This window comes from Pelobates fuscus, chromosome 1 (genome assembly GCF_036172605.1).
Source record: "Pelobates fuscus isolate aPelFus1 chromosome 1, aPelFus1.pri, whole genome shotgun sequence".
NCBI lineage: Eukaryota > Metazoa > Chordata > Amphibia > Anura > Pelobatidae > Pelobates > Pelobates fuscus.
Genome location: NC_086317.1, coordinates 285196919 through 285220918, shown reverse-complemented (window position 1 = coordinate 285220918; position 24000 = coordinate 285196919). Strand labels below are relative to the sequence as shown.

The window sequence follows — 24000 nt, the reverse complement described above, 5'->3', positions numbered from 1 at the left end:
GTCTGGTATTTTAGTTGTTAACCATGACTCTGAGAGCACAATGATCCTCACTTACCGACAAAGTTTCATTCGTATGACTTGGTTGTAAAATTAATTGGTCGGTAAGTGAGGATGCGCAAGAGAGCAGGTCTAGGTTCGGGGGAACATTAGAGAGTGCTCCTAATTTCAGCTTGTTACTTATATAAAAGACACGTGGGAGCCAGAAATCTTGCTGTTTGATAGGGGATCAAATACTTATTTCACTCATTGTCATTTTATTTTACAGGTTTAGTTTATTGCCCCCCCCTCACTATTAAGGTGACTGGGTAGGTAGGGTAATTTTATTGGGGGGGGGGGAGTGACTAGGGGCTTTCGGACCCCTAGTCACTTTATTATTTGTGGTCCCCACCTGCCGCTCATGGGTGGGGCCCAGGATGGACATTTGGTCCCCCCTTTAATTCATTAGGGTACCCACCCACCGCTCATGGGTGGAGACCTGGGGGAGAGATTAGGTCACCCCCATTTTTTATTTAATAAGGGTCTCCACCCACAGCTCATGGGTGGGGACCAGGGGGGACATTAGATCCCTCCTTTTATTTATTAGGGTCCTCACCTGCCGCTCATGGGTGGGGACATTAGGTCCCTCCCATTATTTCTTTATTAGGGTCCCCACCCGCTGCTCATGGGTGGGGATGAGGGGGGACATTAGGTCCACCCTTTAATTTATTAGGGTCCCCACCCGCCGGGTCATGAGTGGGTGTGCGCGGGGGCACTATGTCCCCCCCATTTTAGTTATTTGTGTTCCCCACCATCAGGGAACGGGGGGACCTAGGACAGTCACTAATAGGTTTTAAATGGCAACGAGCAGCCACTGGCAAGTAGGGGCATGTGGGAGGAGTTAACCTCCCTTTTATCAATATGGGGGTCATAGTGACCCCCATACCAATTTATATTGCTCGCTGTTATATCTTTTATAGAAGTGTAAAGAGTACGTTAAGAGTACTTGTAAAAAGTAGCTGTTTAGATCCAAATAGCTACTTTTTCATATTGCAACATTGTTATAGTTTTTTACTATAACTTTTGGCCACGTGTACGCTTACCATAGCTCTCTATCACTTCTATATAAAATACTGATTTTTATATTCAGTTTTAAATGACAGCGAGCAGCCACTGGCTGCTTGCTGTTTAGGCGACATGCCCCTACTATACGGGGGGACCTGGCATAGGTAGGGACATGCGGCAGGATTTATTGCAATAGCTGCCCAGTCACTAGTAGTTTACATTTGTTTAGGCTACATGCCCCTACTTGTGGCATTTAACCTCCCTTTTATCAATATGGGGGTCATAGTGACCCCCATACTGATTTATATTTAGTGTTAAATGACTGGCTGCTCGCTGTTTAGGCGACATGCCTCTACTCGCGGCATACTGTGAGTAGGGGCATGCTGGAGGATTTAACCTCCCTTTTATTAATATGGGGGTCATGGTGACCCCTATAGGTTTTAATGCAAGGGTGGGGGGGTTGGAATTAATATTTATTAAAAGGAGAGAGTTGGTATTGCTGCTGGTTTGTTGCGCATGTGCACTGTTAAACCCCTGCAGCACGTAGTCTATTAAACAAACTAAACACAATGAAAAGATAATGCATTTGGCGTTTGCCCTTTTGTTTAGTTTGTAGGGTTTTCGTTCACGTTTTAGTAAATGAATCTGAAAAAAAAAAACACATTTTCTGACTAAATCTTATTCGTATGAAAATTAATACACATGTCTAAAATCCATTATCCTTTTCAGAATCCAGTAAAATCATTTGTTTACTTCTTAGACCTACATCTTTTCCCGTGAAGGCTTCTCTTTGCTTCTCAGACTCACAACTTGCACACATTAATTTCTCACATTTCCTGGCACTCTTTCTTCCTTGTCTTAATAAATCACCTAACCCAATCGTCCTAAGCCATTTTTATATTAAAGTCCATTTTTTTCCCTCTGCCATTTACTCTCCAACGATCCAACGACCAGTCCAGTCTTATACCCACTTACTCTTGCCTATCTCATTTTCTGCTAGCAGTCAATGTGTTTCTCAGGTCAATTTCCTTCTCATATACAGTTTTCTTCTTTCTTTCCCTTTTGTCATTCCTTTTTTTTTTTTTTTTATAAAGAAATATATAATAACATATAATGATCAAAAGTAATCTAAACCTGTACATTTGGATAAAAACTGTATGGATACACAGTAGCAAATAAAAAAAAAAAGAAATAATGTATATTTTTCATGGTGCAAACTTCTGTTACCTGCATAAGTGTCTTCTACTTCTTCAAAACTTCTCATGGAACCTCTTTGTTTTAAGGAGCCTAGGGAAATTCTCTCTACGTTTACAGGATGAAGAAGACAATGCACCAAACCTCTGTTAGGCTTCTCGTAATTGGAAATAAGATCCTTTATGTCTTTGAAAACGTTTTCTTTAACTCCGAAGGCAGTCTATAAAGGCAGAGGATAATACGTTTTTGTTTCTTTAAAAGGACATGAACCTTTTAGTGCACATTTTTACATAAACTGTAAACAATTTTACCAGAAATGTATCACAAAATAATTTTATGTATGTTTCTTTACACCACTAGCCTATCCATAAATATTTTCTTCCTAATTTGGTTTGAAAATAAAACTTCATTTTTTTTTTCTTCACAATAGTTCACAACAGAAACAGAAATAGAAGTCTATTTTACAGAATTAAAAGCAGAAAATAGAAATTTTACTTGCTATGCAAGTCTTAAAGTTATACAATTTTAATGCATTTTACAATAAATATTAAATCAATGCCTATATTGGCAAAACACATACATGGGTTTACATATACAGTTGCAATAAAAATTATTCAACCCCTATTGAAAATTAGTTTTTTTTTGTCAAAATGTGACAAAGACTTTCAGCTGTTTGCAATGAACAAATCAAACGAAAACAAGTGAAATAGCTCATCACATGAATGCTTCAAGTGGTTTCCCCAAATTCAACTGAAAATGCTACTTATAATGACTTCTACTGTGGTGGAATCTCGGTAAAAATAAATTTAGTAGGCCGAGATTACCACGTGGCATGTGTACGTGCATATACTGGTGTATTGGTCGGTTGGTTGCACGTGGCAAAGATACGATCAGTAGTGTACGGAGCATGTGCGAGAATACCGGATGTAGTATTCCCCTCCTCCATTGTGCTGGGCAAGCCATGCGGTCAAACCGGAAGTTAGTTCTTATTCGATTGATTGGGTAAGAGAATGTGTGGGTGGAGCTACTTATGGGAGGAGTTACATGCTTATATAAGGAGCCTACACTATTGTCCGGGGCTCAGAACTTGTTGTATTTTGGTGACATTAGTCCCTCTGAGTCCCGATCGGTGAACCGAATAAAGAATCTATTCCTTCCTGAAGAAACCTGTGTCCATCTCTCTGGGCTTGGCTTCCGTCAGTTTCTCCGGTATCACTACAGTCTAAAAAATTATTCAACCCCCTGAATGGAGTCCCTCATAAAAGCACAAATAAACAAAACCAGTATTGTCTCAAGCACACCTGATGCAACTGATCAAGAGCTTCATTAGTTGTACCAGGTGTGCTTGATCTGGAACACATGAAATACCTGAACTGGCTAGGGGTTTGTTGAGTGTCACATTTGTCTGCAAGTTAGTAATATGGCTAAGCCAAAAGAATGGTCCACAAAGTTAAGAGACGTGATCATCATCTTTACAAACAAGGAGCAGGATGCAAAATATAACGAGTTGAAGTGTGAAGTGGTAGAGGTTAACACAGTAAAGGAGTTTAAGCATGCGTGGGATAGGCATAAGGCTATCCTAACTATAAGATAAGGCCAGGGACTAATGAAAGTATTTAGAAAATTGGGCAGACTAGATGGGACGAATGGTTCTTATCTGCCGTCACATTCTATGTTTCTATGTTTCCATGAGTTTGCAAGTTCAAAGTTGAAGGAACAGTGGTTACACTACACGAACAGAGTAGAAAAAGGAAGCTATCAATGACTGCAAACAGATTTCTGAGAAGGCATATTGTGAAAAGATTGTGACTGTAAAAGACATGCAGCAAGACCTGTAGTAACAGGCACTGAGGTTTCCGTGAGCACATTAAGGCACGTACTAAACTCAGAAGGTTTCCATGCCAGAAATTAACAAAAAGCACTAGAATAGTAGGCTTCTAAAATGCTCAAAATCATGTAAATAAGCCACAGAAGTTTGGGGATTCTGTTCTGTGGAGCGTTGAAACAAAACTGGAACTTTTTGGCCAAATGGATCAGCAGTATGTCTGGAGGAAGAAGAATTAAGCATACACTGAAAATAACTTTTAATGGATATGTTTAAAATAAACGTACAGTGCTATATATATCAAAAATAAAAAAAAGGTGGTAACCAATTTATAAATCAATTATAATAAATAGATAATTGAGATGTAATACCTATTGGTACTTTAAATTGGATACTTGTAAATTGGTGACGTACTTTGATCTCAAATGAATAGTAGATACAAATGTCAAAACCTATAGCAAACAACAGAGGATCTGTTCAAAAGTTTTCAGAATGCCTCCGGAAAATACAGACTGCAACAGTACAATGTTGCAGTTTATAGTTAACTGTAACAGAAACTGTATTACTTAGTTCTATCTGAGGAGAGCAATATAATTCTAGATAGCTCAGAAAATTGAGGAAGATAAACTAAAGTAATAATTGAAAGGTCACAGAAAGGACAAGTTTGCTTAGGTGATAGCCGTTCACCGCTTGAAAGCCTCTCCATATTGTCGTTACAATACAGAGGCTAATCTAAAAAGGCTGTCTGAAAAACTGGGAACGAATTGCCAGATGACTAAATATTATAAAGCCCCAATACACAGGATGACGATTAGATACCTAGGGGTGACGAAAAAAATCGTAATCATAAATCTACCCAGTTACAGACAGACTGTTGGTACGGGATTCAGAGGAGAGTGTGGACAAATACAGTCTATGAACCACACAGCAGGATGTTGCTAAGATCAAGAATGAAAAGGGGGTGTTTAACCCTGTCGGGTCAGGATGACTATGTCGGTCATGTGAAGAGGAAAAACCCTTTTAAACCCGTTAGCCGTCACCTAATGTGTAAATAGGTGTGCTTAAGCATAATGAAAGTCCAGAATGGAGAAGGTATTTCACACTCGCACATCCCGTTGTCATATCTGTTTTTGACAAGAGGGATGTGCTAAATAAATGCCCAAAGTCCGGTGTCTGTTATGTATAATTGTCCCGGTATTGTATCAGTTGTCACAGAGATTGGGACACTATATATTAACCGCAATGTGTGAGCAGAGACGGTTATCGATGCAGCTAAGATGGTGAATGCGGGCTACGGTTGATAAGTAGCCTAAGAAAAAGTTTAATAGCTTCCACTGTACAGAGATTTAAGGATGCAGTTATTGAGCCATATCTGCCAGTGGGTTTAGCTGTCCGCTCAATTAGGGCAGTGGAAGTGTGTAGTGCACCTCCATGTGCACTAAAACGGAGGGGGCAGAATATGCCCGCTATGTCGGCAGAGATGGTTGGATAAGGGATTAGTGGTACACATTCTTTTTTCTTGTTACTGATAGGGGGACATGTATTTACATGATGTGTATATTTCATTGGGATAGTGATACCTTCATGATATCTTAACTTGGTACCTTCATTTTGGCGAGTGCCAGCGTTATGTTGAACCTGTCATCGGCCCAAAGAATATGCATCAGGTGGAATTTTAAAACAACCTGGAATAGTTAGGAGACCAGAATACTCCCATTTAAAGGTGATTGGCAAAATGCAGTTAATGAGCCATGTCAGCGGTTAGATGTAAGTGTCTGCTCCATTAGGTCAGTAGAGAAGAGGAGTGCTCTGGTGGTTAAATAAACAGAGCGGAAGAGAGCTTAGAAGTGCAGTTGCCAAGAGAGTGGCATTATGTGCCAGCATTGCTAACCCAGGTACTGTTTAAAGGTTTCGTTGGGGAGGTGGTAATGGTACCTTAATATATCGAGGTGTCCCTAGTGGACTCTTTGTTGGTCTTGTAGCCCCATCTTTTTCTGTCTCTGAGTTTGCCCCTCTGGGGTAGGGGCCACTCCTGTTCTAAAAAAGAAGAGGGCGTAGAGGAGGTTCCAGATTGTAAGGAGATATTAGACGTGGTCGCATTGGTGCTCAGGTTAGAGAGATTGGGATTTGTTATTTCGGGGAAGGACACATTTCTCTCTGCAGTTTTTAGTATTCTTTTCCTTCCTTGTTGTGAATAGTTTCTATTTTTCACCGGAATCCTCTCTCTTTTTTGTGAGCTATGGTCAGAGTCGGACCACTCAGTGTCCCCTGAAGTGGAGTTTTGTTTGCTGCTTTAACGTCTTCTGTTATATCTCTGTCTAAAGATGGTTCCTTCTTTAAAATCCCTATGGCCGCGTTGGTACTTCAGGTGTTTTTTTTTTTCCCTAATATATTTTTTCAGGCTCTCTAAGTTGTTGTTTAACTTAGTTTCCATTGATTGGAAATCTGGATGGGTTTGAAAGGTTTTAATATTGTTAATTTCTGACTTCATCATGAGTTTGATTGAGCTTTCAATTAAAATGTTGTTCCATTCCTTGATTTGTACGTCAGTTTTAACTTTCTCTGGTCTCGGGATATCTGACCTAAGTCCTCTTGGGACTAATTTGTCTTCCACGTATTTGCGTAGGCTAGTGATTTCCCAGTGTCCCTTAATTTGTTGTTTATATAGGTTTTGTATATCGAAAAAGCTTTCATTAATGTCATTGGAATTTTGTTTTATTAGGGGTTCTAGGGAAAAGACGTTGTTAATGTCGCTTAAACTTAAGTCTGGATTCAGGACATTACTCAGATATGATGTCATTTTGGTAAGCTTCCTCTGGAATGGGTATTGAAACCCTAGATAGTTAGAAGAAATAGGGGGGAAGGAGTGGAAGCTATAAGGGGTTTCAATACCCATTCCAGAGGAAGCTTACCAAAATGACATCATATCTAAGTAATGTCCTGAATCCAGACTTAAGTTTAAGCGACATTAACAACGTCTTTTCCCTAGAACCCCTAATAAAACAAAATTCCAATGACATTAATGAAAGCTTTTTCGATATACAAAACCTATATAAACAACAAATTAAGGGACAGTTAAACAGTTCATGAATTGCGGTACCACACGCGTAATCTATGTTATTACATGCTCATGTGGCATGCAATACATCGATAAAACCTACCAAGAACTAAGGAGAAGAATTTTACAACATGTTAACTCGGTGAAAAACCTGAATCTCAGTACTCCCGTAGCAAACCATGTACGGAACTTTCACGATGGAAACCCTAACCACCTCTCGTTTCAGGCCTTGGAAAGAGTTACTCTTAATTCCAGAAAAGGAAATTTTAATCTCATTCTTCTCCAAAAAGAGTCTAGGTGGATCTATGAATTTAATACTCTCGCTCCAGCCGGACTAAATGAAGAATTTAACTTCACCCCTTTCATACACTCACAGTAACTCTTGTCCTTTCTCCATTTCTTTGGAGCCTAGCCAGCTTGCATCCACATCCTCATGACACAATCAACCTTGTGTATCATCTATTCTAGCAAGGCTTAATTGCTAAATAGATCCACAGCTATTGAATAATATGGATAGTCTCCCCCCCCCCCCCCTCTATACATTGTTCATTCATTAAGATATCCAGTCTCTCTTTTTTAAGTTTCAAACTAACCATGTTCATTCCAGCCTTTGTAATTCCTTAACTGTCCACTAGGGACACCTCGATATATTAAGGTACCATTACCACCTCCCCAACGAAACCTTTAAACAGTACCTGGGTTAGCAATGCTGGCACATAATGCCACTCTCTTGGCAACTGCATTTCTAAGCTCTCTTCTGCTCTGTTTATTTAACCACCAGAGCACTCCTCTTCTCTACTGACCTAATGGAGCTGACACTTACATCTAACCGCTGACATGGCTCATTAACTGCATTTTGCCAATCACCTTTAAATGGGAGTATTCTGGTCTCCTAACTATTCCAGGTTTTTTTTAAATTCCACCTGATGCATATTCTTTGGGCCGATGACAGGTTCAACATAACGCTGGCATTCGCCAAAATGAAGGTACCAAGTTAAGATATCATGAAGGTATCACTATCCCAATGAAATATACACATCATGTAAATACATGTCCCCCTATCAGTAACAACTAAAGAATGTGTACCACTAATCCCTTATCCAACCATCTGTGCCGACATAGCAGGCATATTCTGCCCCCTCCGTTTTAGTGCACATGGAGGTGCACTACACACTTCCACTGCCCTAATTGAGCGGACAGCTAAACCCACTGGCAGATATGGCTCAATAACTGCATCCTTAAATCTCTGTACAGTGGAAGCTATTAAACTTTTTCTTAGGCTACTTATCAACCGTAGCCCGCATTCACCATCTTAGCTACATCGATAACCGTCTCTGCTCACACATTGCGGTTAATATATAGTGTCCCAATCTCTGTGACAACTGATACAATACCGGGACAATTATACATAACAGACACCGGACTTTGGGCATTTATTTAGCACATCCCTCTTGCCAAAAACAGATATGACAACGGGATGTGCGAGTGTGAAATACCTTCTCCATTCTGGACTTTCATTATGCTTAAGCACACCTATTTACACATTAGGTGACGGCTAACGGGTTTAAAAGGGTTTTTCCTCTTCACATGACCGACATAGTCATCCTGACCCGACAGGGTTAAACACCCCCTTTTCATTCTTGATCTTACGTCACTCACGAAACCAATCCTGATTGGTCAGACCGTAACAGCGGGCTTTTTGAATCCCCCAATCACGGCGATTCTTGTCCTTTAAATAACTGGCCACGTACCACACATCGGTTCCCCTCTGATGAGATGTGGACGAAACGCGTGCGTCAGGGGCCAACGGTGATTCCTAGCAACATCCTGCTGTGTGGTTCATAGACTGTATTTGTCCACACTCTCCTCTGAATCCCGTACCAACAATCTGTCTGTAACTGGGTAGATTTATGATTACGATTTTTTTCGTCACCCCTAGGTATCTAATCGTCATCCTGTGTATTGGGGCTTTATAATATTTAGCCATCTGGCAATTCGTTCCCAGTTTTTCAGACAGCCTTTTTAGATTAGCCTCTGTATTGTAACGACAATATGGAGAGGCTTTCAAGCGGTGAACGGCTATCACCTAAGCAAACTTGTCCTTTCTGTGACCTTTCAATTATTACTTTAGTTTATCTTCCTCAATTTTCTGAGCTATCTTGAATTATATTGAGCTCCTCAGATAGAACTAAGTAATACAGTTTCTGTTACAGTTAACTATAAACTGCAACATTGTACTGTTGCAGTCTGTATTTTCCGGAGGCATTCTGAAAACTTTTGAACAGATCCTCTGTTGTTTGCTATAGGTTTTGACATTTGTATCTACTATTCATTTGAGATCAAAGTACGTCACCAATTTACAAGTATCCAATTTAAAGTACCAATAGGTATTACATCTCAATTATCTATTTATTATAATTGATTTATAAATTGGTTACCACCGTTTTCTATTTTTGATGTATATAGCACTGTACGTTTATTTTAAACATATCCATTAAAAGTTAATTTTTAATCGCTCCTAGGGCACTCAACTACTCTCTCTCTTTTTCCACTACCTTGGTAGTTTTTGTGGGTCAACCCCACTATGAGTGTTCCCTTATAGCTTCCACTCCTTCCCCCCTATTTCTACACTGAAAATAACACTCTGTCTACAGTTAAGTATGGTGGTGGCTCAGTGATGCTCTAGGGCTGCTTTGTGTTCTTTGACACTGGAAACCTGCAGTTTGTGGAAGGCAAGATGGATTCCTTGAACTATCAGGAAGTCCTAGGAGAAAATGTCACGTCGCCTGTGAGGAAGCTGAAGCTTAGGCATTATTGGACTTTCCAACAAGACAATGATCCCAAGCATACCTCAAATTCCACCAAGGCTTGGTTGCAAAAGAAGTCCTTGAAAATTCTACAGTGGCCATCACAGTCACCTGACTTGAACCCGATAATATCTTGTGGGATTTGAAGAAGACGATTGCAGCTAGCAAACCCAAGAATATTACTGAACTGGAGGCCATTACTCATCATAAGCAATGGGCTAAGATTCCTCAGGAACACAGAAGCTGATGCCTGGCTATGCATCTCATTTGCAGCGGGTCATAACAGCAAAAGGATGTTCTATTTAGTATTAAAGATGCTTGCCATGAAGGGGTAGAATAATTTTGAGGCTGGAGAAGTCATTAGAAGTTGCATTTTCAGTAGAATTTTAGGAAACCACTTAAAGCATACATTTTGATGAGCTATTTCAATTCCTTTTTTTAAAATTTTTTTTATTGCAAATAGCTAAAAGTCAGTAAATTTTGACAATAAACCTGTTTTCAACTGGGGTTGAATACTTTTGATTGCAACTGTAAATATTTAATATCAGGGTTATTTTCTTAAGCTAGAATTGTTGGGAATTCAAAGTGAATCAAAGTAGTCAGACTGGAAAAATTCTCAGTTTATCTATGCTTCCATTTCAGCTACTCATGGGAAATTCACTTTGAATTCCCAACAATTCTCACTTTAGTAAATATCCCTGTTGGAGTCACTGAGTTATACATTCATTATCCTATGTCACATTTTATTCAGATAATTTTCTGTGATTTTTATAATCCACTTTTAATGGGAATAAAACCCTACAGCTGATGGCAAGTACTATTCTTTATTACCTGAGCATTTCCTGAACCTGCCACTCTAGTAGTTGAAACCCACGGGTCTCCAGTCACAAATACTGTAGCAGCTGGAGTCCTTACCTGCTGAAAAATGTGGGATTGCCAGTTGCCTTAGGGCAGGGGTGCGCGAAAGGTAGACCCCTAGATGCTGTAGAACTACAACTCCGATTTTGCTTTGCTTGCCTTTAGAATGACAAAGCATCATGGAAGCTGTAGTTTTAAAACATACAGGCACCCCTGTCTTAGGGTGATTGTGCACTTTTAAAAGAAAACTGTGGCAAAAATGTAATACTAATTTAACCATTTAAATTATGCATATATATCTTACATGACTACTTTTTCGAATGAGAGAGTGTTTTTTTATAATTGGCCGATATGTGCTGTATAAAATAGATATAAATGCATGTAGAGTCTAAAAAAGGAATTGCACTTCCTATAGAGCAGTGTTTTCCAATTGGTGTTCCACGAAAATTGAGGCTCCGCAGCGATGTGGCCCAAGCATTTAGGGACACCCGATCGTAATTGCTGAACAGGGGCCGGGTCAAGCGCTATGACTGTTTAAAAGCGCAACCAGGCCTCTGTAGTAATGGATGCTGGAAGGAACTGACAGTGTCACTTCCTCCCAAACAGAGAGCGTGCTGAGTGAGACAAGGAGAGTGAGCAGCAGCCTGCAGCACACCAGCCTCAGCCAGCAGCCTGCTGCACTGCAAGCAAGTCACCTTCCTGCAGGAAAAAGGTCATCTAACAGGGGGTCACTGCAAATACCTGTGTGTGCCTGTGTGTGTCAGTGTGTAAATGACTGTGTGTGTCAGTGTGTCACCACTGTTTTAACCCCTTAAGAAAGGAGTCAATTGTACACGTTCTGATCAAAACAAACAATAAACAAAACTTGGAATTTGCTCTATATGCCTGTTCAACCATAATTGACCTCTTTTATATTAATTGCACCCACACATATTATATATCATTTTACTCAGGAGAAACAGCTTTCATTTCACATCAACTATTCATATATATATATATATATATATGAATTTATTCTAAATAAAATCTAAAAAGTGTGATAAATTAGGATAGTTTTTTAAATTGTTTTAGTTTTGCGTGGCATTTTAACTGCGAAGGCCATAATACTGTAAGCTTTTACTACAATAAAACACACATATTTGTATTCAGTGATGTCTCACGAATACAACAGTAACCCCCATGAACAGGTTTTATGGTGTTTTTAAAAGTGACCGGGTCAAATGTAGCACGTTCCATTTTTTAGTTTATACCCATTGAAATTTTCCAGATTAGTAACGTTGCCTTTCAGACCGTATCACAGCCCAGGAATGAGAATAACCCCCAGGATGGCATACCATTTGCAAAAGTAGAGAACCCAGGGTATTCAATATGGGGTCTGTCCAGTCTTTTATAGTGGCCACTTAATCACAAACACTGGCGGAAGTTAGAGTTCATATTTGTTGTTGTTTGAAAAATGTAAAAAACAAATATGAACACTAACTTTGGTCAGTGTTTGTGACTAAGTGGCTACTAAATTTTTTTATTGGGAACCCCTGCTATAGAGGAATACTTGGTAGGTATGCAGTTACAATAGAAAGTTACTGTGCTTCTAGAGTTTGTAATTAATTAACAAAGTAATCCAGGTATTTATGGTGCACACACTAGGCAAGGTTAGTTTTGCTATCCCTTTGTAGCCTTGGAACAAAACCTTAATTGCATAGAAGTGGTATTCTTTTCTCCATGATCCATCTCAGAACTGAATACCTTAATTTTCCTTATATGAGTAACTCACTTCCACTAATCATCTGTGGGTCCTGCATGTATTGTTAGACATAGATATACCCATGTGCAGAGGCAACTGCAGAATCAAAACCCAATATATTATAACAGTACCTTCCCTAACAGACAGTAAATTACAAACATGTGAGATTAATAACTGAATTCCCATGAATTACTGTGGCTGTGTATTGTTAACCATGCACATCATGTGTTGATCTGTCTTAAGGTGTGATGCATATCGATATGTTGTGAAATACATGTTGCTTCTGGTTATCTTTTGAAAAAACTTTATTTAGCTCTGACCACCTCTGGCAAGCAGCAATGGAGTAGCTCACCAAAAAATGAATCTTTATTCTTGGACCCATAGAAACTTTAAATGCAGTCAGTGCTATTGCTTAATCAATGACCATTTCAAGTTCTGAGGAAAGAATCATACATTAAATCTAACACTTTATCTGGTCTAGTGTGCGATCTCACGCTGTTTGCAATGTTCGTGCAGTCTTTTGGCAAACTAACAAAGATGTGGTTATCTAAAAATATTAGTATGGAAACCTTAATTTGTAAACATGTCGAAGGTCTATGTGTAATGTCAACCTGTGGTTTGAAGAAGGTTTCTCTGCTACAATTTCATTTTTTTTCACTTATAGAATTGTGCATAGGGAACAAATTTAGTTCTGCCGCATCACTTTGTCCAAATATAAAATGTAGTTTATTTTCTTTAATTTTAGGTAGTCCGATATTCGTCCATGTGGGGTTTTTGCCTTGTCCAAATATTATCCATACAAAATATTTGTGAAAACTTTTCAGACTAACCAAAATGACGTGAAGAGGGCCAATCTGAGTACTGCAAAATAGATACATAATATAAATATTATGTATATATTTTGATGTACACATGCACAGTATCTCACCATTTGGTTCCCTAATCAAGTGAGAAAAAAACAACTGAGGAGGATCAGTAAATAAATCTAGAATTAATATATTTTTACTGCGCCTCCTTTTTTTTCCTCTTTTGGACTCTTATAACTTGCTGTCTGACTAAAATCAACATGTGGGGGGCACGGTTTTGGCAGTGCAGAAAGCAGACGCATGGCACCGAAACTCAGAGTGAAAAGCGAGCAAACCCCTGTATGCAAACCAGAAGACGCAACAATTCTGAAACATTTCCAATATAGTCCCCTTTGTCCACCATGTTGCCATGGGCATGGGCTGTTATAGTGTTGGGCCTGTTTGGGCAATATGATGTTGTTCTCCCTCTGTAATAAGTGGGGGGGGGGGAGGGGGGGGGGAAATGATTAACAGCCAAACTGTATGCCAATGAAGTGTTATTGTGTTCTAAAACAGGGATTCAAGCCTCATTCTACCCTTAGGCAATAATGGAGTCCTCTGTGAAGCACATGGGCTTTCACCAGGCAAAATCAGTTGGGTTCTTGATAAACTCCTCCATTTCCTTCCAGTGCAACCTCCATTCTCCCAAGAGGCACTCTGGTTCTGTTAAATCCTAAGGGATTTACTGAGGGAGGTGTGTCCGGCAGAAGGAAGGGCTAACCTGTTAAAAGCCCTGTGAATAGCACATTCTCTCTCTCTTTGAATTCACCCTCCTCACCCTCTTTCCCTATTCCCTCTCCCCACTATACACACCCTCTCTCTCTCTCTCTCTCTCTCTCACTCTCAGCTGGTGATCAATGGAGTGGTAGCTGTATCACATGCCTATGCCAGTTTTACTATGTTAATTTAGTCTACTTTCCATTTAATCAATGACTAGTTTTGGTAGCAACATTTACTAGCCTATTTCAAATGTATATGTATTGTTTATTTGTTTATTTGTATTGTTTATTTGTTTGATTAGCCTCTTAATAAATATTATTGAATTGCCGAAAGCAAGGAGTGTTGACTCTGACTTTACACTCTTTTTAAGTTATTATTTTTAATTATTAATGTTATTATTAATTTCAAGTTTATTCCAACTTGCGAGTTAATGTTTATTACACCCTCAGATAGGGATTGCCACCTATGATGATATGCAAAGATTTTAGCTTTCTCACCATGCTCCGGGTAGGAGCAGTATTAAACGTCCTTCATGCTCGCCTAGAATTGTTATTAGGAATTTTGCATGAAGAAGTACCATTATGTCATAGTTGTCAGTATTATTAATTATTTTAAGCGTTTTCCTTGGTTCCATTCGATTTTTTAATTTTCATTACACGGCATAATATTTAAAAAAAAAAAACAGACAAGGTTTTTCTAACAAGCCCCTAGATTGGGTAGAGGTTGTTACAAAGCCCGACATTCCTGTTTAAACACTTTGCCTACTACCATTGAGATTACTTAATCATCTTTTTTAAAATAGAAAATGAGGTGTCCATATCCGATATCTGTCATGTATTTGAATTGATGTCATGTCTTTACAATGCGTATACTATACAACTCATATATGCCTCAATGATAAAGTGATTGACAAAAAAAATCCACATTTAGTGGCTCTTCCTAGCCATCTATACGCTTTTTTCCCCTTTCAAACTTCTCTTTTTTTGAGACCACGGACAGAACTCTGAATAACAAATCAAACGAATATGCTCATCCATTGCATGAGTCGTTTGTTCTGTTATACAAACATAGGGCCAGGGGTCAAGTCCTGGGGAATAAAGTGTGGGAACTCACTCGAGTTCCACCCCCACCCCACCACCAAAAAAAAACGAAAACTTTTATGCATATATAAACACGTACACACACACACTCAGGTGCACACATACACTCACAGACACACAAAGACACACACAAAGACACACACAAAGACACACACAAAGACACACACAAAGACACACACAAAGACACACACATAGACACACACACATAGACACACACATAGACACACACATAGACACACACATACACTCCCAGACACACACACTCCCAGACACATACACACACACACACACACACACAAATACACATACATACACTCACTCCCAGACACACTCCCAGACACATACACACACACATACACACACACACACACACACACACACACTCAAATACACACACACATACACTCACAGACACACACACTCCCAGACACATACACACACACATACACTCACTCCCAGACACACACACTCCCAGACACACACAGACACATACATACACACAGACACACACACACATACACACACACTCCCAGACACATACACACACACTCCCAGACACATACACACACACACACACACACAGACACACACACACACTCACAGACACACACACACACTCACAGACACACACACTCACTCCCAGACACACACACTCACTCCCAGACACACACACTCACTCACTCCCAGACAAATACACTCACAGACAAATACACACACACACACACACACACACACACACACACACACACACACACACACATACATACACACACACATACATACACACTCCCAGACACAAACACATACACTCACAGACACACACACTCACTCCCAGACACACACACACATACACTCACACACTCACACACATACACTCCCAGACACACACACTCCCAGACACATACATACATACACTCCCAGACACATACATACATACACTCCCAGACACACACACTCACTCCCAGACACACACACACATACACTCACACACTCACACACATACACTCCCAGACACACACACTCCCAGACACACACACTCACTCACTCCCAGACAAATACACACACATACATACACTCACAGACACATACACACACACACACACACACACACACACACATACATACACACACACATACATACACACTCCCAGACACAAACACATACACTCACAGACACACACACTCACTCCCAGACACACACACACATACACTCACACACTCACACACATACACTCCCAGACACACACACTCCCAGACACATACATACATACACTCCCAGACACATACATACATACACTCCCAGACACATACATACACTCCCAGACACATACATACACTCCCAGACACACATACACTCCCAGACACACATACACTCCCAGACACACATACACTCCCAGACACACATACACTCCCAGACACACATACACTCCCAGACACACACACATATACACAAGAATTATTGCATATTTTTTTTTTAAATTAAAAATGTCCACCCAGCCTCCCTACCTGGAGAGCTGGTGTGGACCTGTCCCTGGGGTCCAGTGGGGCTTCAGTGCGGCCGGCTCTTGTCTTGCTCTCAGACGCGGCGAGGGAGTTGTGTTCTCTCTGCTCCCTCTCGCCGCGCGCCGTTTGCTGATGCTGGGAGCCGGAATATGACGTCATTTCCGGCTCCCAGCATCCGCAAACGGCGCGCGTCGAGAGGGAGCAGAGAACACAGCTCCCTCGCCGCGTCAGACAGCAAGACAAGAGCCGGCCGGGGGGGTCCTTCAGGTGGCCATTAGGCCACCTCTTGGGCCCCCCATGACAGGGGAAACACAGGGGCATTTGGGTGCGGCATTTTTTGCCGCCCCCTGAGTGCCTGCAGGACCACAAACGGGAACAGCATTCCTGCTCTAAAAAAAGTGCAGGAACGCCGTTCCCACGCGTTCCTGCAGGACTCGAGCCCTGCATAGGGCATTTCAGAGTTACAGAATTCAGACAATCTAGCTTAACTTTAACCTTAACACATATCTGCAAATGCTCTCTTTCTTCTGGCATTGTCCCCACTCCCCTTAAACATGCTACTGGTGTAACCATCCTAAAAAAAGCCATCTCTAACTACTGACATTCTTTCTCAAATTTCAACTCTCTTCTTTAATTTGGATTCCACCCACTTCATCCTACTGAGACTGCTCTGATTAAAGTTACTAACAATCGGGGCGGAGCCTAACCTTCAATGGAATAAGACGTGTGCTCTCTCAGCTCTCTCACCCCGGGCATACGATCCGCATCCATTAGCCTCCACAAAGGTGCATCTCACCCTCAAAAACTACCACAGACTCACAGCAACCCCACCACTACTCAATCAGATGGGGGGAACAAAAAAAAGAAAATAATCCACACCGTCAGTGGCCACGATGTTCCGCGCCAAAGACGACAGGCAGACATCTTGGGCCCAAAGTCAGGCGGACACAGGCTCAGACTCTGAAGAGAGCAACCGAGAAACTAACCACACACCCCCTCTTACCAAAGAGGATCTCTGAAAAATGCTTAAAGAAACATCCGCAGATATCAAGGCCTACACCACAGCCGCACTAGAAAAACAAATAGCAGGCCTAAAGGAAGACATAGAGGCACTGGCCTCCCGCACAGGCACCACAGAACGCCTAATAAAAGAAACCCAAACACAAACAGCTAACCACGGCAAAGTGGAGAAGCTGAAAGACAGGGTACATTTCCTGGAAGATGGCCTAGAGGACTTAAACAATAGATCCCGCAGGCAAAATATTCGCATACGGGGCCTACCAGAAACTGTCCTGCCGGACGCCATACTTTTAACTATCACAGCGGTGTTCCAATCCCTCTTACCTGACACCCCAGAGCAAGAAATATACATAGAACGAGCGCACCGAGCGCTGAGACCGCAGACTTTCAACCCCAACATCCCGAGGGATATAATTGTGAAACTCCTACACTTTCCAGTGAAAGAAAAATTGATGAACGCGGCCAGAGACCATCCGCCACTGTACCAAGGGCAACAGCTACACTTTTATCAAGATCTGGCTCCATCAACATTGAGGAAACGTTGAGAGCTCAAACCCCTCACCACCGCACTGATCGAAACCGGGTGGCGCTACATGTGGGGGCACCCCTTCAAACTGACAGCGAAAAAGGGAGAACAAACCTTCACTCTCCATCAGGTCACGGACATGCAAGATTTCGCAGCACATCTGGGAATCCCTTTGCGGTATCCACCGGACGACTCCAACCGCGCCACACCCGGAGACAACAGCCGTACAGGAGGACTCCGCTCCAGCACGACCCGCACGCAGCCTAAGAGGAAATCTCCACCAGCCTCACAAGAGCTGACCCAAACGAACACCTGAGCGGTACCACAAGCGGCAGCAAGAACTCCTCTGGCGGTTCAAAATTGAGCGAAAAGCTCCAATCCACGAACGTGGTTCAAGGACACTGATAATCTGGTAGTGTACACTACAACATGTTAAACCCTGGTTAATGTTTATGTTCACTATGTTAGTTTATAAACAATTACCGTATATACTCGAGTATAAGCAGAGTTTTTCAGCACATTATTTGTGCTGAAAAACCCCAACTCGGCTTATACTCGAGTCAATAGTCTGTATTATGGCAATTTGCATTGCCATAATACAGACTGGGGCTGCAGAGATGTTACTTACCTGTCCTGCAGCTCCTGTCAGCTCCCTTCTCCACCGCGCCGTCCGTTCAGCACCTCGGTCAGCTCCCAGTGTAAATCTCGCGAGAGCCGCGGCTCTCACGAGACTTACAGTGTGAGCTGACAGAAGAGCTGAACGGACGGCGCGGAGGAGGAGGGAGCTGACAGGAGCTGCAGGACAGGTAAGTTACAGCTCTGCCAGCCCCCCTCTCCCCCCACTGAACTACCAATGCTGGACCACCAGGGAAGGAGAGCCCCCCTCCCTGCCATATATCAAGCAGGGAGGGGGGACGAAAAAAAGATATAGTAATAAAAAAAAATTAAATTAAATAATAAATAATAATAAAAAAATAATAATAATTAAACTAAATAAATAATAATAATAAAAAAAAATTAAAATAATACAACAAAATTGCCCACCCCCCACCAAGGCTCTGCAACACACACACACACACACACACACACTGAACTCATACACACACACACTGCACTCATACACACACACTGCATTCATACACACACACTGCATTCATACACACACACTGCATTCATACACACACACTGCATTCATACACACACGCTGCACTCATACACACGCTGCACTCATACACACACGCTGCACTCATACACACACACTGCATTCATTATACACACACTGCATTCATTATACACACACTGCATTCATTATACACACACTGTAAATAAATATTCAATTAATAAAATTTTTTTAGGATCTAGTTTTATTTAGAAATTTACCCGTAGCTGCTGCATTTCCCACCCTAGTCTTATACGCGAGTCAATAAGTGTAACGGATCACCTGGCACCCCGACTTGGTACCTCCGTTAATGGATGCTCCTAGTGCTTCCTGAGGACTCCAAGCACTCTGGCAGACACCACAATCACCGAATCCGAGAAACCTTTAAATTCTCCCAAGCGTATGAATGCTGTAGACCATTGAATAGGAACCATACGAATAGGCTTGTACTCCTAGCAGTCAACTGGAACAGCATACAATAAATCCTTCCCCCAATAATGAGACGACACATCACTTTGAGGGTAAAACAGGAACTCTGGACTGGCTCATCCAGCCTGGCTTTTATTACACTTGTACACTTACAGGCCACACCCAGGGGGAGGCATAAAATAACCAATCACATACATGGTACAACTGCATATTTAGAATCAGCACACTTTAAACATACACCCTTCCAATAATCAGACAAATCCATCCAGTGGATCAAAAGTTAGCTGGAGGTCCCTTTATGACCGACCGCAAGCACATTTTCCTGCCCAAAACAGTTCCATAGATTTGGGCTGTGCGGCCGGTCAATTTCATGCGAAAAAACGACTAAGTCCCATTTCGTCTCTGGAGCTGCAAGTTCAGTATGGAAGAAGGTAAGGGTCAGCGGTGTTCGTTAAAATGTGTAGCCGATTTTAGTTCCACAGAATCTTTAGCATACACCGCTGACCGCATTCGACTGAACAAAGATGGCCGCCGCCACGTGCAATTAACCTGCAGTAACCTCACAGCCTGGGAGGTAAATTGCCTGCACACTTTAACTTCTGGGTGGTCCGCCTGTGTGGTACTTGGTTCAGTAAGCCCTATTTACTGAACCAAGAGGGAGAAAGCCAGGGGCAAGTTATTTTACAGGTCTGGGGACAAAGGAGCATTGTTCACCAAAGTTACAAGATGTCCCCAGACGGTTCTTAAAGGGCCATACACACCCAATAAAAGTCCATACGTTTTCAGGGGCCATAGTCTTAAAGGGTATTGTTACCCAAAGTCTCAATATGTCCCCAGACAGTTCTTAAAGGGCCAGCAGCAGTACAATAAAATACCATTCACTGTGCTTAAAGGGCCAGCAGTCGCACAATAAAATACAATATGCCCCAAATAACCCAGGGGCCATAGTCAGCAGGTAGGAGGTGGGCAAACAGGCTTCTCCAGGGCCCAGTGGCGAGGTTGGTTTCGCCACAATAAGTTTTCCCAGTTTTGGGGTAAAATTAGGGGCCTCGGCTTATATTCGGGTCGGCTTATACTCGAGTATATACGGTAATTGCCATACTATGGAGCCACAGGGCACCGCACCTGCTTAAAATATGGCCTAGGCCCGAAAAGCCCCAGCCCAAAGCCCGTAATAGAGACACACAAGCGCGGGGACAACACGTATGCCCCCCAAACCTCAAATTTGTTTAGAGGCTGCATAACCGCTTCTCAGCCAACCTAAAAAATTATACCGGGAAACACAACAGGCCACATGACACCACCACGAGTCCCTCCAGTCTCTTTAAGGTTTATCACCTCAGCCCAGTACTTACATAAATTACCCTACTACACCCAGAGACGTGACACATTATGGCTACAGACCGGAGCCAGAACTAAATCTCTCCCCCCCCCCCCTTTTTTTTATTTTTTATTTTTTTTTATTTTTATTTTTCTCTTTTTTTCTTCTTTTCTTAAATTGTTGGGAAGAAAGAGGGGAAAGGAAGGGAGAGAAGGGGATGGGAAAGAGAAGGGAAGAGAGGGAACTCACTGCAGAGGCCAACAGATCTGGTAGCGCACTACAACTAGATCGAACCGGGCCGATATTAAAACAGGCACCCAGGGGGAAATCAGGATCCCCCATTGGACTCTGCAATGAAAGACAGGAATGAAGGGGGCAAACAGACCTTAGAAAGCTACAATGATGGGCCAAAGATGGGACAGAGCCAAAACTGGGGCTTAACGGGCGAAACCACAATAGAGGGTAAGGGCAAGCCGCCCACAGGGCCTACCGGGAAGGAAAATTATCAGCAACACTATAGCAACAATCTCTAGGGAAGCAGCAATATATTACGAATGTGATATGATTGTGTTTAAGAATGTGTTATAATGTACGGTGCAAGAGGTTCACTAGACCCATTGGGAACGCCCCCACACAAATGCACCACAACCGACCCCGGCCTCCCTCGCAACCCATAACCACATATACCACATTAGGGGGAACAGGAGTGGAGAAGAAGGATGCCGGGCATCACCCCCTAGCGACATGAGAACAAGACGCAACCAAATACACAGAACCCGTCCCCCCCTGGGGACCCAAAACAACTATAATCACCCCACCTTAAACACACGCTCCAGAGAAAGCAGAAGTCCCATAAAGTCAGAAGGTAGCCAAACGAGCTCAAACTACAACTATAACCCCCCAAAGGCTCACTAGACCCCGGACACAAGACCCCCAACGCCACAAAACTAACACAAATATGCGCACCACCCACCAAAGACACCACGACAGGCAAACACAGCCAAGGAACCACAAAAACACGTAGCTAAAGTAAGAACCACACAGACCACAGCTGCGAACAACATCCACACGAAAACACTACTAACAAACTGTGACCCCACAACTCACTGCTCTACCACACAACAGCTAAAGAACCAACCCCCCAACTTTCCCCCGCTCGCACAATACGAGGCAAACCAACAGCACAACAGTAACAATTACTCGACCCACCCCACCCGAGATGCACCCACGGAAATAAAATAGAAAACCCGGGGACGGAGAGGGAGAGGCGCAGCGCCGAACCACCTCCCTCCTCACGACCCCAGACAAACTAATACCACCAGGAACACTTTACCAACCAGCAAAAAGTACAAACACCCAAACCCTAAGTCACACGCGACCAATAAACATCCACACACGCGAACCCCACCATCCAAAAGACTCCTGGCAACTAACTAGTAAGACCAGGATCCAACCCACCCCCCACACCCAGACCTATCTGGGACACCTCCCTCCCCACACCCCACAAACTCCCCCTTACACAGTCGCCCCTCACGCCACCTCCATTCTGACCTCTCACACCCCCCATCCACCAACAACCTCATACATCCTCCACAACACTTAAACTAAACACAAGACTACACACACACTAGAAGCAACACTGCGACACCTAGCATGCCGGCCACCCTGACCTGCCTATCAATAAATTGCAAAGGATTAAATAATCCTTTCTCCCACATGCAACAGAGCTTTCAAAAGGAAAAGAAAATACTTCTCACTGGATGGTATTCCAATTCATGCTCAGCATGCAAGAGAAAAAATAAAAAGATCATAGAACAGATCTGTATAGATTACTTGGCACTTATTAAATAGTGCTGAATATACAGTTACTTAATCAGCTGGATATAAAACTGTTTATTACCAGTATATAACAATATCAAATATAAAACAAACCATACAAATGAATATAAAAACACACGCATAAAGATGTCACTGCTTAGTTAGCAAACATAAAGCAGGTCATAGCTTAATATGCAAACGTAAAGCAGATCACTGCTAAATACACAACATAAAACTGGTTACTGCTTACTAGATGGAATGGTGAGTAAAACGGTATATGTTCCCGTTACCCACAACCAGGCTTTCCCACACTGGGAGATGTCTCCTACGTTAAGGGTTCAGTGGAGTTCCTTTTGATGTAGTCCGGGTAGTATGTGAGTGATCAGCTGCTGCTCTTTCAAAAAATCCTGGCTTGTTAATAGGCTCCGCCCCCTTCTCAACGTGCTTCCGTGTCTACGCGTTTCTCCATTCAGACGGCTTCGTCAGGACATAATGTGCACGTTTGCATATTAAGCTATGACCTGCTTTATGTTTGTTAACTAAGCAGTGACATCTTTATGCTTGTGTTTTTATATTCATTTTTATGGTTTGTTTTATATTTGATATTGTTATATACTGGTAATAAACTGTTTTATATCCAGCTGATTAAGTAACTATATGTATATTCAGCACTATTTAATAAGTGCCAAGTAATCTATACAGATCTGTTCTAGGATCTTTTTATTTTTTCTCTTGCATGCTGAGCATGAATTGGAACACCATCCAGTGAGAAGTATAAGTATTTTCTTTTCCTTTTGAAAGCTCTGTTGCATGTGGGAGAGGGGCTTATTGTAGATTGATATCGCTCCACTTCTTAATACTCTACTTTGAATACTCTATATGTGGTGAAGGGATCACTTTGAAGTGTGGTAGCTAGTATCCATTAAATATTTGGGAACTTATATAGCCTATAAGTAGCTCTATTTTTTGCTCCTATAGAGTTTTTTATATACTAAGCGCTCCAGTATTGTATATTTCATTTTGATGAAATAATCC

General features: G+C 41.9%; 1 protein-coding gene across 1 annotated transcript in view; it reads right to left on the bottom strand.

The window, feature by feature from the left end:
- Positions 1-24000, bottom strand: part of LOC134593867 (SH2 domain-containing protein 1B-like) — a 61297-nt gene that overhangs the window by 12056 nt on the left and 25241 nt on the right. The window contains exon 3 of the mRNA XM_063444607.1: positions 2269-2455. Within this exon, the coding sequence (XP_063300677.1) occupies positions 2269-2455 (187 nt within the window). The remainder of the gene's footprint in view (positions 1-2268; positions 2456-24000) is intronic.